At 40.4% G+C, this 14,882-nt stretch overlaps 1 protein-coding gene across 2 annotated transcripts in view; it reads right to left on the bottom strand.

Annotated features, from left to right (window-relative positions):
* The window catches only part of hip1 (huntingtin interacting protein 1), a 44,048-nt gene that overhangs the window by 13,896 nt on the left and 15,270 nt on the right, over positions 1–14,882 (bottom strand). For both annotated transcript variants that reach the window (XM_020641713.3, XM_029278860.2), the window contains exons 2-13: positions 9,030–9,093; positions 8,041–8,183; positions 7,737–7,793; positions 6,649–6,729; positions 5,115–5,191; positions 4,799–4,860; positions 3,490–3,630; positions 2,743–2,800; positions 2,518–2,593; positions 1,056–1,199; positions 403–509; positions 67–139 (exon numbers count right to left, since the gene is read on the bottom strand). In XM_020641713.3, the coding sequence (XP_020497369.1) occupies positions 67–139; positions 403–509; positions 1,056–1,199; positions 2,518–2,593; positions 2,743–2,800; positions 3,490–3,630; positions 4,799–4,860; positions 5,115–5,191; positions 6,649–6,729; positions 7,737–7,793; positions 8,041–8,183; positions 9,030–9,093 (1,083 nt within the window). The remainder of the gene's footprint in view (positions 1–66; positions 140–402; positions 510–1,055; positions 1,200–2,517; positions 2,594–2,742; positions 2,801–3,489; positions 3,631–4,798; positions 4,861–5,114; positions 5,192–6,648; positions 6,730–7,736; positions 7,794–8,040; positions 8,184–9,029; positions 9,094–14,882) is intronic.

The raw sequence follows: 14,882 nt of genomic DNA, 5'->3' as shown, positions 1-14,882 counted from the left end.
CTCTTTTCTAGGCATTCTAACACAAGAAGTAGCTTTAAAAAACTCTCAATTCTTTTTCCTCTTTACCTCCAGCCTGAAAGACTCCAGCTCGTCTTTGAGAGCCTGGATTTCCCTCGTTAGCTGTTCAATCAGACGGTCTCTGATGGTCACAAACAAAAATAAAATCAATTTAAAAGCTACATTTTCACTATTGGCTTGAAACTTGTCTACTGTTAAATCGAACTATACTTTAAATGTTATACAGTACAATCAAACCAAAGAGTCTTATCAGTTCTGTTCTATGTGGACTTCTGTCCCGATGCACCTTTTCATTTCTTGGGTGTATATATAATTTAGTAAGATGAATATTCTTCTTGCTGATTGATAAGCTACTGTAAGCTCTTAGATGTTTTCAGGCCTTACTTGTCGTCCTTCCGCATGCCGTTCTGACTGTTGAAGTTGAAGGGGTCTATAGCAGCTGAGGTGCCAAACAGGTCGTCAAACTTGGTCTCCACTGGAGCCTGAAAAGCCTGAAATAGAAAAAAAGAAAAAATGAAAAACGGGTCCTGAGTTATCTAACGAGGATTAGTCATTTAAGAGTTCTGGTCATTCCTGACTGAATAATTACGGTTACAAAGTAAATATTGGATCTCTACTGAGATTGTGAGTCTAAACTGCCATTAATGACCACATTACCATCCAGGTTTACAGATATAATAAATTCAGCTTCACCAGACAGCGATAAAAGTCAATATAATTAACACAATGACAGCATGAATATAATGAAAACCAGTTCTTTGAGAATTCTGAACAAGAATATACCGGTAATAGAAATGTATTTTAAAGAGAGTCTGTTCATGTCTACACTGCTGGCAGCTTTTATTTCCTCTTATGTCATCCATGTACCTCTTTGCAGCTGTTCCCTCCCAACTCCTCGCACAAACACAACAGCGCTCTTAGATTTTTGGCAGCTCATTACAACAACAAATGTTTGCCAGTGAAGCACAAACACACACACACACAACAAGTAGGGCTGCATTTAAGAAGTGTACCACTCTTGTTTTAGTTGTATATACCGGCAGAACAGGGAGGTCTGTGTCCACCAGGTCGTCTGTCTCTACCACGTGCTCCGACTCCGGGGACGACGACTCGGCGGGGATCACGACCACGGGGCTGATGTGCTCCGACAGAGCTGACGCACGCAGGAAGTTAGGAGGGTTCTGCAAGAATCACAAAGTACAATTTTAGTCACTTTTATCAGAGTAAAAGATTCTTTCTGAGCTTCCATCAGGTTCAGGCACAGTTTAGGGAAGGATGTGCATAATGTGGTGTGTCCTCAAAGTGTCCTGAAATACATTCACCTCTTCAGCACTCTTAACTAAGAGGCTTTGAAGAAATGTGAATATTCAAATTAGTTCCACCTAACAAAGAGCGGAGGATCGAGCCATGATGAGGTGCAGTGTATGTTTTTTGTTGCTTAATGTTATCAATGGAAGTGTAAATACATGTGAGCAAATGAAGGAGATTAGTAGCTTAACTTGCTCGTTGTATATCAGCCTGTAAAGTCTGATTTCATTTTATACATTCAGGCGGTTTAAACATATCAGGGCACATCTGTTTTTATACTTTGTAGCACTATATCAAACTTAATTCATAGTTCATATGATTTAAGGTATCGTAACCAGCTTTTTTATTTTTTCATTTGTATTCTTTTGCTTTGTTTTTATAAAAACTTGTGCTCTGATGTGTTCTTGAGACTATGATAAACAAAAACACAGATATTACTGCTCTGAATGCAGAAAAAAAGTGAACCATGAAGGGAGATTTAATGCCTATGGTGGTGAGTTTTTTAAGCTTAAATCATTTTCTAAAATAATATGTGAAAGAATTACCATAATCCATATACAGGCATGCATAACTTTCAGCCAGAAAATTACAAATCACACAGTCCTAATATTCATGCAGCTGCAGGCAGATGTATTAGACTGATCAGTCTATTAGCATACTTAGCTATTACTGCTAATACTACACATAATTGTACCATTATTACTGACACTGTAGCTATAAATCTTTCATATTCATTGTTGTTGTTGCTCTGTTTGTCTCGATCCTTCTTCCTGCATCTCCCTCTGTCCCACTATAAAAGCCAAACACAGTTTCAGCAGACGGCTGTTCAAAATGAGTCGGTTCTGCTCAAGGTTTCTTCCTCTTAAAGGAAGTTTTTTCTTGCCTTTTTAACTTTGCTAAATGTTGCTTAGTACTGTGCTTATGCTGGATTATTGTTGGATCTTTGGAGATAATATAACAAAGAGTAAGGTATTTAACCTCCTCTATTTATGAAGTGTTTTCAAATCACATTTGTTATGAATTGGTGTTTTACAAATAAAGATTGATTGGTGTATGAAGATAATGACATATATTGTTAGTTAAATGAAGGATTATAAAGAAACAAGATACAAGCATTGAACTCTGTGATTGATGAAAGGGAATAATCAAGGATTAATGAACTGATCGGTAAATAGTAAAGTCGTTCCTCGCCTCTGGCAACTGTGGGATCTGAATGAGCCTCTTGAAATACTGCAGGTTACTGGAGCGATAGAAGAGACTCTTTAACCTGAAACATCAAGAAAAGAGGAGAAGACAGACAACCAGAGTGAAAAGAATTGAAGAGTCAGACTCGTACAAAATATTTCTCAGAGCATTTCACAGTGTGAACGGCTCTGTTTCCGCCCTGTGTGTGCGACTGCAAGTGACACGACGTACTTCTTGAACTGTTCCTGGAAGCGATCTCTGTGACCCTGGAGAGTGTCGGCTGGAAGGCCTGAAAGCACAAACAAAAACACAAACACGTCAGCGCCGGGACACTACAACCGGTTCAGGTAATCTCTCTTTACATAATGGTTGAGTGCAAACTTGGATGATGGGGTTTTGTGCATGAATGCATCAAAGGCTCCTTGTCAGAAACGGAGAAAAGCCTCTTTTTTTTTTTGAAAACTGAACTGCATGCATGTTTGAGCTGATCAGGTGGAGCTTTGAAGGCTTCAGGAGCCAGCGGGTCTGAAAAATGCTTTAACTCTGAGAGGAGCACGTCATCTTTGAATCTTTGAAGTGAAGCAACACCTCTTAAGTATTCACAGACAGTATTTCTATAAGATAAGTTAGAACTTTATTCAATCGTGAAGGAAATTCTTACGCCGGATTGCTCTAACATTACAGTAAGAAAAAAAGAAGAGTGACACAAAAATAGCATCAAATCTAAGAGAAGAAACATAAAACATAAATTTGTATTACAAGTATAAGTGGGTAGGGATTAGTGAAAGGTATATGGTAAGTATTTAATGCAGGAGGTTTAGCTGAAGGTTAAATAGTGTTCATACTATCAGATATGATTTTCAGTTGTGTGAATAAACTTAATTGACATTCACAATCATGTTCAAAATATTCTAAATTCAAGAGACGTCCTGACCGTCTCCAAACCATTTAACCATAAGAGGTACATGTTTCACTCACAGGAGTGCAGCTTGAACAGCAGCTTGACGGTGTAGTCATACAGGTGGCTGCTGTCCAGGATGACTTGGATGAGAGGGGCCAGGCGACACTGACCCGCCGCCGTCACCGACACAGACCGAGACATGTCGAGAGAGCTGAATACTTAAGAGGAGAGAGAGAGAGACATGCACCAGATCAATAGATTTCATCACTAGATCAATACGTGCCCACATCAGGTGTCATAAGGAAAACATGATATAGGAACACTACGATGATTATTCATGCATACACAGCCAGGCAGACATGATCAATCGAGAATCTTTTACCGTCAATCCATCAATCAAGTCGTGCAAGTTGTGCTCTTGCTTTACTTTGCTGCCTCTACTGGTTAAAATAACTCATTAAACGGCTGAAAGCCACACACAGCTCACGAGCTTTTTTTCAAATGTTTCAAGTTGAGGTAGCAACTCTGAACACTAACAGGATTGTCCGACTCCCTCTTTCATTTCCCCGCCACGCTGCTCACACCCAACCCTAAAAGACCAGGCCTTAGAGAGCCTCTGTGCACTGCAGGGGCGTGGTGTCCTGCACAGCTAGAAAACACACAGAAACACACTCACACAAACACACCTATACACTCACACATTCAGACACCTCAGGCCGGGATGACGTGACGCAGCAGACCAAAGGAGGAAGCTGACACACTCTTAGAGGTTTGGGTGGGAGCAAAGACAGACTCAGACTATTTTGTTACTTTGAATGTAGAATATGGCCTTGGAAGTTTTCTCCATCTCTGCAGAAAGAGGAGGAGATAACATGCCCCCTCAGAAGGCAGAATAAATGGAAACACACATAAAGAAGCACGGCTGTAATTTCCTCCTCATTAATGAAAGGAAGGGTGTAGTTTTTCCATAATTTCTTCTGAGCTCCTGGTCACATCCCCAGACGTCTATATTTAGTCCTGTCCATGCTTTTAAAACAAGACATTCACCCGGCATGACTCACCAAACACAACAACAGGGCTACAGCTCACAGTGTGTAACCACTAATAGGGTTGTAGCAGACTGAATTAGACAAAGGTTGAGCCCTGATGACACCGCAGATATCATCTACTCCCTCTATTCCTGTGCGCCATGAGCTGGACACCTATCAGTCACACAGTGTCACCCAGTTTGTCTGTCAAAGTGTGAAGCTGTGTGCATCCGCCTGTGTGTGTGTGTGTGTGTGTGTGTGTGTGTGTGTGTGTGTGTGTGTGTGTGTGTGTGTGTCATCGTGCTCAGATAAGCACAGCTGGAAGCACAACGCAGACAGTCTGACCAGAATAACTCACCACCGAGGAAGAGGTTGAGCTCACACTCCAGGTAGTCGAACATCTCCACTGTCAGCTGGAAGCTTAAGGAGGGAAATAACGGAGAAGGAGAGACTAACATGTTACACAGGTCTGTTTTTATATGATCACAGTGGGAACTTAGCATCAACGAGCGCACCTTAACACCTCTTATTGATCTAAAATGACCACGATGGTTCAGTTCTTAACTGGATGCAAGCGCTGGTGCATTATGAATTATTCATCCAGGTTCATTTAATTTCACACTTGAAACTCAACTAACAATTACAAAAACGAGCGGGGAAGCAGTCGCACTCACAAGTTGTTTACATCGTTCTCTCCCGCCTCGTCGAGCTGTCTGTTTGACATCTGAAGGTTGCCTGGGAAACGTGGATTCTGAAAGAGAAGAAAATAGAAGAAGGCTTGAAGCGGTCCTGACGTCCGTGGATGGGACACAATCACATGACCATTTATAGGAAGATGACTAACACCACTAGAAGGCAGATAACACTCTTCTTCAGCCTATAAGAATATAGTTTCTCCTGCGAGGCCAGCTAACTTTATTATGCATTTAAGTTTACTCATAAACTACGTTTATATACATATCTGAGCCACTGCTACGTTACTTGAGTGTTTTTATTTTACACTACTTGATACTTTAGATTAGAACTTTGAAGCACACAAGTAACCTGTTGTAAACACAACGTCAACATATCACCTTCTTTTAAGCACATTTTAAGAAATCAGTTGCCTAATTACAAATCAAGGACTTACAGAGCTACATTACAGTCATAACTCTGGTGAGAATATATATTTCTTCCCAATGTTCACCTTTTTAAGCTCTGTTTTGGTCTGACTGGTCCTGAGACAAATACTGATTTTGAGTACTACAACACTACCACACACACACACACACACACACACACAGGCTGAAATACACACACCAGCATCTCAGAGAAAAAGATCTGAACACTTCCTCCACCGCTGCTGCTGGTAGATAGATATGTTTTTGAGACCAATGCCTCAGGCAAACGTTTGGCCTTTGACTGCTCTCATGCTTTCTTTGATTTTTTTCACACCAGTTAAAGCCAATCAAAACAAACCATGGCTCGGAATCAAACAGGCTGTCGATTGGCTGCAGTAGCACAAAACTCTGGAAACAAAAAAAAACTGTTGTTCTTTTTTCACCATCTGGAAGGCCAAGATGCCAAAAAAAAAGGGTTTTTCTTTTTAAGGTTCATGTCACTCTGTTTAGAAAGTTATTCTAAGATAAGGTAAAGGAACACTTTAATGAGAAATAATAATAATCAGGAAACAAATTAATACAAAACTGTCTAAAGGAACAGATTAATCATTCATTGACCTTAATCTTGTTGGTGGTGAAAGAGTTTTTTTTTACTTTTTGGTTTAGCTTGAGGTTTTTTTTTTACTGTGTGCAGCTTAAAAATCAACCTGAATGCTGATGCATGAGCGAGTATCATATTTAGTAATAACTGTGTACAGAAAGGTGAAATAAAAAGTTGATCAATGTTTTTATCTGCATAGGGTCATATCATTACTTTCAGTCCCTGGTTACCTCTCGACAAAATGCCCATCCCCTTAGTAGCAACAACTCAACCACATCTTCCTGTGACAGCATCCTGTGATCAGGCCTCTCTGTCCCTGCACCGCTCTGCTCAGCTGTCTCATAAAAAGGGCTACATTACAGATTCTTCAAAGGCCATTAGTGTACACGCCAGAAATGTTCTATTCCCTCCCGCAGAGACACACTTGCACTAAAATGAGAGACTGAGACAAAGCTAATGAGTGATGAGGGAGTCTGCTGCTGGGTTTTATAGGCCAGGCCAACTCACTTTGATGTGAAACTCCATTTTGGTGATGATCAGTTTGAGGTAGATGCTGCACAGCTTCCCATAGCCTTCACTCAGGTGACCCTGGAGGGGGAGAGAAAGAGAAAGGGGAGAGAGATGTGATCAAAAACAAAATCTCTTTTCTCTCTTGGAGGATTTGCAGATTTAAGAACACAGAGGACGTCCATCATTTGCTGTTTTCAGGACATTTGATGTGGCTGAAGGGAGCATAAAATAAACATGACAAGAGGCCATTTTTATTTCAGCAACCAATAAATGTTCTTGTACTCCTGCCAGGCACTTAACTCTTTACTAAAAAACAGGTTTACTTCGGTTCACTCAGTGTGACAATGTCCCTGTTCCAAATGTGTGGACAAAGTTGAATTGAACAGCAATTTGTCCAATTGCTTCTCACTTCCCGTTTCCTTGAGTATCTGGGGGGTTGTGGGTGTTGATGACACAACAGGAAACAGAGGCCGCAGGCCTGGTCAGCGCAACCTAACTTCCTGTATCCTACTGCCCAGTGACATCAGCAAAAAATGGAGTGATAAAAAAAACAAAAGAGGGTCAAAGAATAAGGAGCAGAGCAGGCGATCCACCAAAACGTATGTTGCGTAAGACATAACTAAAGGGTGACTGTTCAGATGCTGTTGCTTAATGCAGTGCTGTAAATACAAGTTTACACAATAAACCTGATGAATTTCCTCACAGGGGGGATCTGCAGCAATACTGTGAACACTTAGTTCTTACCTCAATATTGCTACAAAGAGACTCTAACAGGTGAGATTCCCCACCGTTGAGCGTATGTAATATTACTCTGTTAGCCACAAGAACATGCCGTTGGCAGGCATTGTGTTGGGATCTCTGAAAGTAACACTTTTAGATGGCTGCAATCTCTGTCACTCCGACAGCAGCAGCAGCATATCGAAAAAATAATCGCGATCAAATGTATAATATAATACATAGATGTATAAACAATAACAAAATAAAAATAAAAAGGCCAGAGATCGGTGCCATAAGATTGTAGTGGTTTAAACTTGTGACTGCATGCTGTTACATGACCACATTCAACTGATAATTGGAGTACTTACCCACATCCTGCTCATATCAGTTAAATCAGCCTTGTTTCTCATGGAGTCTTTTATCACCTGCGGGGACAGCAGCAGGAACAGAGAGAAGGAGGTTCATATAACAGGACTCATTAGGTTTAAGTGACTAAATGAATATCAGGTGCAACCAAAGCTAAAGAATGAATCACTAGCTGATGTATCTACAAGGTAATAGAACTTTTTTTTTTTAAGTGTCAATGTAACAAGTAAGAAGTAGAATATAGTGAATATAGAATATAGTGATGATATGTGAGAGTCAAAGGTGACACTATTTCATTTTACATACGTTTGGATGTCCGTCTCGCAGCAGCTTGTGGAAGACGTGGCAGAACTTCCAGCAGAGCACCGCATTACTAGAGAGAGGAAGCCGGTTGACCGCGGCCCAGAAGGTGTGGGCGCCTTTCTCATGATGGGTGCCCAAGATGCAGGGTGAGAGGAGAGTCAAGGATAATAGTGGTTATATATAATCAATGACATCTTTTGTGTTGTATCGGTCTAGCTCAGTGCTTTCTGGTGCAAGGGGGGTCGCCAGGAACTTTGCAAGGGAAATGGACTTGAGCTTGTATAGTGCTCACCTACTCGACCAGTAGGTCACACCTACCCATTCACACACTGATGGCAGAGGCTGCTATATAAAGCGTCCATCAGTATGTATTAATCCCATTAATACACAATTATACGCCGCCGATGAAGTAGTGGGAGCAACTTGGGGTTAAGTGTCTTGCCAAAAGACACATCGGACATGTGGTAGTCTGCACGGGCAAGTCAAACAATATGGTTAAATTACACTCTTTTCATAGCAGGTGGTATTTATAGAGGCCAAATTGCACCAGTTTAATATCCAAAATTAATACAAAGTCTTAGATTTTTTTTTTTTAATTAGCCTACAGTCTATATTTCTTGTTGAGGATAAACCCTGCTGACTCCAAACAACCCTCGACACAGTCTGCTTTTTATTTGTTCTCACAGATAACTAAATTAGCTCTGCAGCAGGGCCACATGAAGATGATGAGGTGACACTAAGTTTGTTGTTTTCATCTTGCACTAAAGTAACCCTCCAGCCACGGGGAAACAGCATCTCACAAACATACACACGATGAGGAGCGCACACACACAGACACAGACACAGACACAGACACAGACACAGACACAGACACACACACACACACACACACACACACACACACACACACACACACACACACACACACACACACACACACACACACACACACACACACACACACACACACACACAAGACAGTATGAGGATATTCCTGGCATGCTTCTCTTTGACAGCGACCTCCTGTGTGTTGATGGCCTTATTGATGCTGACAGCCTGTGAAAAGGAGGATAGGAAGGGTAGGAAGGGGAAAAAGAGGAGAGGAAGAGAGAACACAGATCAGCCCACAGACTTATTCACACCGCTTGCAGAAAAAAAACTCTGAAAGACAATCTTGAAGTGTCAAGTGTTTCATTCTAAAACTTGGCACCCTTCCACCTTTCAGAAAGTTGCCTTTTCCTGCTCCAACCACCTGAGGAATGGGAATCAGAAATATCTTTGCTAAAGGCTGACTGACCTACTTTCTGCTAAATTGATATTTAAAGCAGGATGTGAGAGGCTGAACAATCCTCCCTGCTTTTCCAGAGCGAAACACCTGTGACACGTATACTATAATATCTCTTTGTATGAGTTTGGGAAAGCAATCATTGGAAAACACAATTAACAATAGGACTGTTTGCAGGCAGACTTAATGAGATAGCACAGCCATTGCTCATGTGTGGGTGATCAGGAGAGTATGTGTCTGTGCTGTGAAATCTACTGAGGAATGTTGGCCATGCTGAGCTGAGCTTTTTCCAACATCAGCTCAAATTCATGTATCATCAAACCAGCATGAAGGAAACACTAGATATAAGCATCACAACTTATAAGTTATCCATGCATCTTTGGACTGTAACTAATTCAGACTTTTATCAAGACTTTCAGAAAGCTGCTGTTGTTGTGTGTTTGATGTAAAAAGTCACAAGAATAACCACCAGAAGGTGTTGATGGCCATGTTGCATTATAGCCTAAGTGTTGACAATCTCCCTCAGTGCACACAAGTAAGCCTTACAGTTGCTGTTTCAATATTTGGGTGTAGTTAGTTCTCACGATAAAAAGAAAATGAACAGATTAAAAGCTAGCAACTTTGTTCAGCTAATGTGACAACATGGGGAAGTACTTGCTATTGCTAACATTTGCTTTTTACGCACTAAACACAAAGCACAGCTGAGGTTGATGGGAATATCACTACTTTACAGGTATTTGGACATTAATGAAGAATTTGACACATTGTAAACTGACTGATGGTAGTTTGTTTAATAGTAGGGTGTGTAATGCTAGTAGCAGCTAAATGCGCTTCAAGCTGCTAGTTTCAAGCAGCTAGCTTCAGGCAGCTAGCTTCAGGCAATGAAGAGTAGCAGGCCACAGAGGTCTAGTAGACCCACTTCCTTCAATATCTTCCACATACGTCCCCATTGACCTTGACTCGAGTGACATAACTTGAGTCCATTTACTACACTTTACACACCCTGTCAAGAGCCAACTTTTATATAACCTTTTCCAAATGTTGCGGAAACTCTTTCCAAGACCTGTGTAGAACTAGAAATGTAGATCACCTGGGGATCATCAACATCTCCAATTCTAGTGTCAATTCATCCAATAATTTACAAGACATTTCTCTAGGAAACAAAACTTTTATCCTCCAGTGGTACTGGGGTAAAAGTTAAGGAAACATAAAAGTCAATATAATCTGGACAGTGAATGTTTATACTTAAGATGCACCCATTTCTCACTTTTAAAGGTCTGAGTCTGACCTGCCAGTTTTAGTGATTCCATTTTTCTTTCTTTAATGAACTATAATTCACAGCACAACAAACATTTTTGTAACTTTTCTGAATTGGAAGTTCTATTTTACACTAATAAAAAAAGACTGACAGTTAATAAACTATTTATTTAAAAAAAATCAAAGTTGCATCAAGTTACATCTCTCATTGTCTCTCAGACAAATTTCCCTGAAATCATTTCAGTGTCAAACCCCTCCATTTATTTTATCCTTGTGTATTTTATGCTATCATTTACGTAGTGAGTTTATGTATGTAAAGAAAAGAAAAGAATCATTTTAAATAAGACATGACCCAGAATAGTCTGGAATTAAGACTAACAGGGAGACACTATAAGAAATACTTGTTCTTGTGCCATACACAATCAAGGTTAAGTTAGGCATGCAAGTGCAAAATGTTTATGATGAAATAAATATGGAAACAAGGCCACAACATGTTCCCTCTTAAAAGCTGCAAGCCATCCTCGTTTGAGCTGTTTCAGATGGTTTTCATAAATAAGGTGTTCTGGAGCAGCATCTGGCTGACACGTCACATTGCTCGAGAGGAAAATCAAAACAAGAAAATCCTCGTCCAAATACGTCAACTCAAATAAACTGAAATGCCAAAGTTGAAAAGTAAAGCAATCCATGCGTTTCGTCACTACCACTTGCATAGTTTTGGTTGAAGTGTGAGTGTGACAGCTGGGGTCAGCAGGGGATGGGAGGCCTGTTTCATAATCTCACTTCCCACAGATGTCGTGGGTTTGGCTCCTCCTTTTCCAGTATGTGAGCTTTCAGGGACTGGAAGTTCAACGAGAGGAATCACTGGAGGAGGAATGGAGGGCCAGGATGTGTAAGGAGGGAAGGAGGAAGGAATGAAAGAGAGAAGAGGGGAAACAGCTCAGGAGTATTGGTTGTAATCAGCAGGATGAGACAAACTCAGCCAACCCTGCTAAAGTGATCAAATCTCTGCGAGAGAACATCTGAAGTCTTACAGTGAACAAACAAATATACCTCCAAATGTCAGTGACTGTTTTTTTTTTATATATATAAAATGTCTAAAAACTGATTTGAGTTTTTTGTAACTATAAAACCTTCAACTACACTGCTTGAAGTAAACACTGAATCAGGATCAGGGGGAAATCAATCTGCTGAATAGTTCAGCTTCTGTCTTAAAAACAACCCGAACAAATAAACTAATCTAGCGACTCTAGCAAGGTAGGAAACCTGAGTTTTGTGTTTGTTTACTAACATCTTTGACCCTTGATCACAGGAGTGTTTCATGAAGCAGATGGAGGACAGGAGGAGGAATTAAGAGCTGACTGAGGTTTCAACATGTCTCACATTAACTACATCAACATCATCCACCTGACTGCGCTCGACGCGTAATCCTGCCAATGATGAGGAGACACCGCAGAGTGTTGTAAAGATGATGACTGACCACGCTTCCTTCTCTGGCATTAAACATGCAGGATGTTGATTAAACATGATCACTGAGGCAACACCTGTCCTGTTGCATCAGTGGCAACAGACTGAGCCAAGACACCGACTGTGTCTGTGTGTGTGTCAGTGTGTACTGTAAAGGTCGAAATCAGCAGGGCTGACAGTGTCCTGTCCAGGCTATGCAGAAAAAGCTGAAATAAGTCTATTATTGAACCTGCAGTCTGTTTCCTTCAGATCAAGAGAACAACATTTTACATAAACTGATACAAGAATCAGATACAGTACCACATGAATGCAGCATCGTGTAACAGCTTGTACCCAGGTAAATGCACCATTGTTATCCCATAGTTAATCAGCAGGTCAAAAGTTATCTTGTTTCTTCCAAAATAAAGCCTACACAGGCCCTGGCCCTATGACAGCTGGGATCGGCTTCAGCGCCCCCCCCCCCCCCCCCCGTGAACCAGAATGGGGAAAACGGTTAAGATAATGGATTCAGTTGTGCCCTAATAAGTAGGATGAGCACTCAGTGAGGACCTCGACAAATACACACACATTGTGACCTGTCCCCAAGCTTTTGCCCAATACCGATAACCTATCTAATCTCCCACACAGCCATCAATGTAGGTCTTTTTTTTTTTTAATCACAATGACATCAGAATACTAGGTGAAGGAAACAATGGAAGTCTAGTTATTAAAACAGCTGTCTGGAAGGAATAGAAGGTATTAGACAAAATGTACTTTTTCATTGAGCATCTGCTTTGTGAATAATTACAAAAACTAATGGCAAAAAAACCCCAACTATAAGTAAGCACATACACACAAGTTGTAAGATTACATGATAAACGTCTTAAATCACCTCTGGAGATTTTGGGAATTCTCAACGAAATTCCTGTAATGTCTGAGTAACTGCAGCTCTAGGAATGATTTACTTCAGGTTGGGATAATCTCATTTACTTTGCTGGTATGAAGACAAACTGGCAATATGAGCATGAGTATGATATATTATAGCACCATACATGGCATTTGTGCAGAATTTATGCTATTTTTTTTGTTGTTGCAAAAATAGAAATACAGTTTTGCTTGGTGATGAAGGCTCTGCACAAACAATGCTCCCTGAGTTAGTTAAGTAGCATACCACAGCTTTCCATGGAGTGCAGTGCTAAACCCCTACAAGGGTGGACCAAAGGCTTGAGGCAGAAAGGAGGCCCCTGAGGCGGTGGAGGCAAAGCTTTGCCAGCAGTGATCAGTAACACTTAAGTTGTGTTTAGATGGACCGCCTTGATGTGAGAATGAGGTGTGATTGGTGTGCGTGTTTGGTTAGGAGCAATGATTCAATCAGTTTGCCGTCAGCTGATTAAAGCTAAGAAGTATGACTTCCATGTCCTGCATGAACTAACGCAAAGTTTCATTTAAAGGTCCCATATTATTCACCTATTCGACAAGTTGAATGAGTCTAAAAGCTCCCCAAAACGTGTCTGTGAAGTTTCTTGTTAAAAATCCACCGAGCCTGTATATCATGCCTTTAGACCCCTCTATTTTAATCCTGTTCAGAACAGGCTGTTCAAGCGTTTGACCACGCCCCTCTAGAAGGGCTTGGGTGGCTCTGGCATTCTTGCACCAGGCCTAATTGTTTATGGTGGGAAGGCAGACTCAGAGGCCAGAAAAAAACACCTAATGGTGGGAGTATCATCCACCTTGGGGAGGGGTTACTGTCTGTCGGTTAAATTCTGAAACGTGGAGCAGGCAAACGATGGAGAGGATGTACTTTACTAATAATCAGTGGTTTGTAGACAGACTAGAGACTATGTTAGAAAAACATGGTAAAGTGCATTTTGCATAATAATTGACCTTTAATGTGTGGTGGTTGGCTGGTGTATGCATACCTGCTTGACTCAAACTGCCCTTTAAAGGAAAATGAGGTATTTTACTTTAGCTAACTGAATTTAAGACTTACTGACGTCCCATTTGTAAGATTCCAAAGTATGGAACTTAGTTCATGACTTTTGGTAAATAGTAGGGCTTGGACAAAATATTCTTATGGCAAGTATAACATTGCCTGTGCCAAATATCAGTATTTCAATTAATTTAAAAAATACAGCAAATAGATGTCCCTGTTAATTTGACTCACAGCATCTCGTCTTCATGACTCCTCCTCACACTGGAACTTCTGACTTCAGTAAGGGTAACATGAACAGAAGTGAATTGACCAAAGAAAAAGTTGAGAGCGTGATAATAGAAAAACAAGACAGCTGGAAAATTAGACAGCAGGGGGAAGAAGTTAAGAGGAAAAAAATGATAAGAAGAGAAACTGATGCCAAAGTGCAGAAAATAAGTAAATTAATCCTGCGCTTCACCTTCTGAGGGGCGATTCATATTCCTCAGTTAATCATAACCATGACAAATATATATATATTTTTTTCCTCACATTTATTGAAGTCTTTCTGTACAGTTATATTCTAGCTATATGGTTTGTTAAGCATATTAAATAGTAAGGTGTAGTGAGTTAATATTCCCAATACTAATAAATAGCTTAATAAAAAACTTATATTTGGACCTACAGGAAATACTCTTTAATCAGACAGCTATTAATATACTATATCCATAAACCATCAAAACTGCATATAATCATTTGTTTCTGTCATTACTGGTTTCAACACTATCATGGTGTTGATGTTACGAGCTTCTTTCTCTAGCATGATGCAGCTGTTTCTTTTTTTTTTTTTGGCTTACAAGTTTTTTGTTTTAAAGAAGCTTTAGTGTCACTGTACCTGCTGTTCATCAAAATGAAATGTTTTGTTTTCATCAGTTATCATGAAGTAAAGAA

This window comes from Labrus bergylta, chromosome 11, assembly GCF_963930695.1.
Source record: "Labrus bergylta chromosome 11, fLabBer1.1, whole genome shotgun sequence".
In the NCBI taxonomy this organism is placed as follows: domain Eukaryota; kingdom Metazoa; phylum Chordata; class Actinopteri; order Labriformes; family Labridae; genus Labrus; species Labrus bergylta.
Note: the sequence above shows the minus strand (reverse complement) of the source record. Positions and strands in the feature narration are given on the sequence as shown.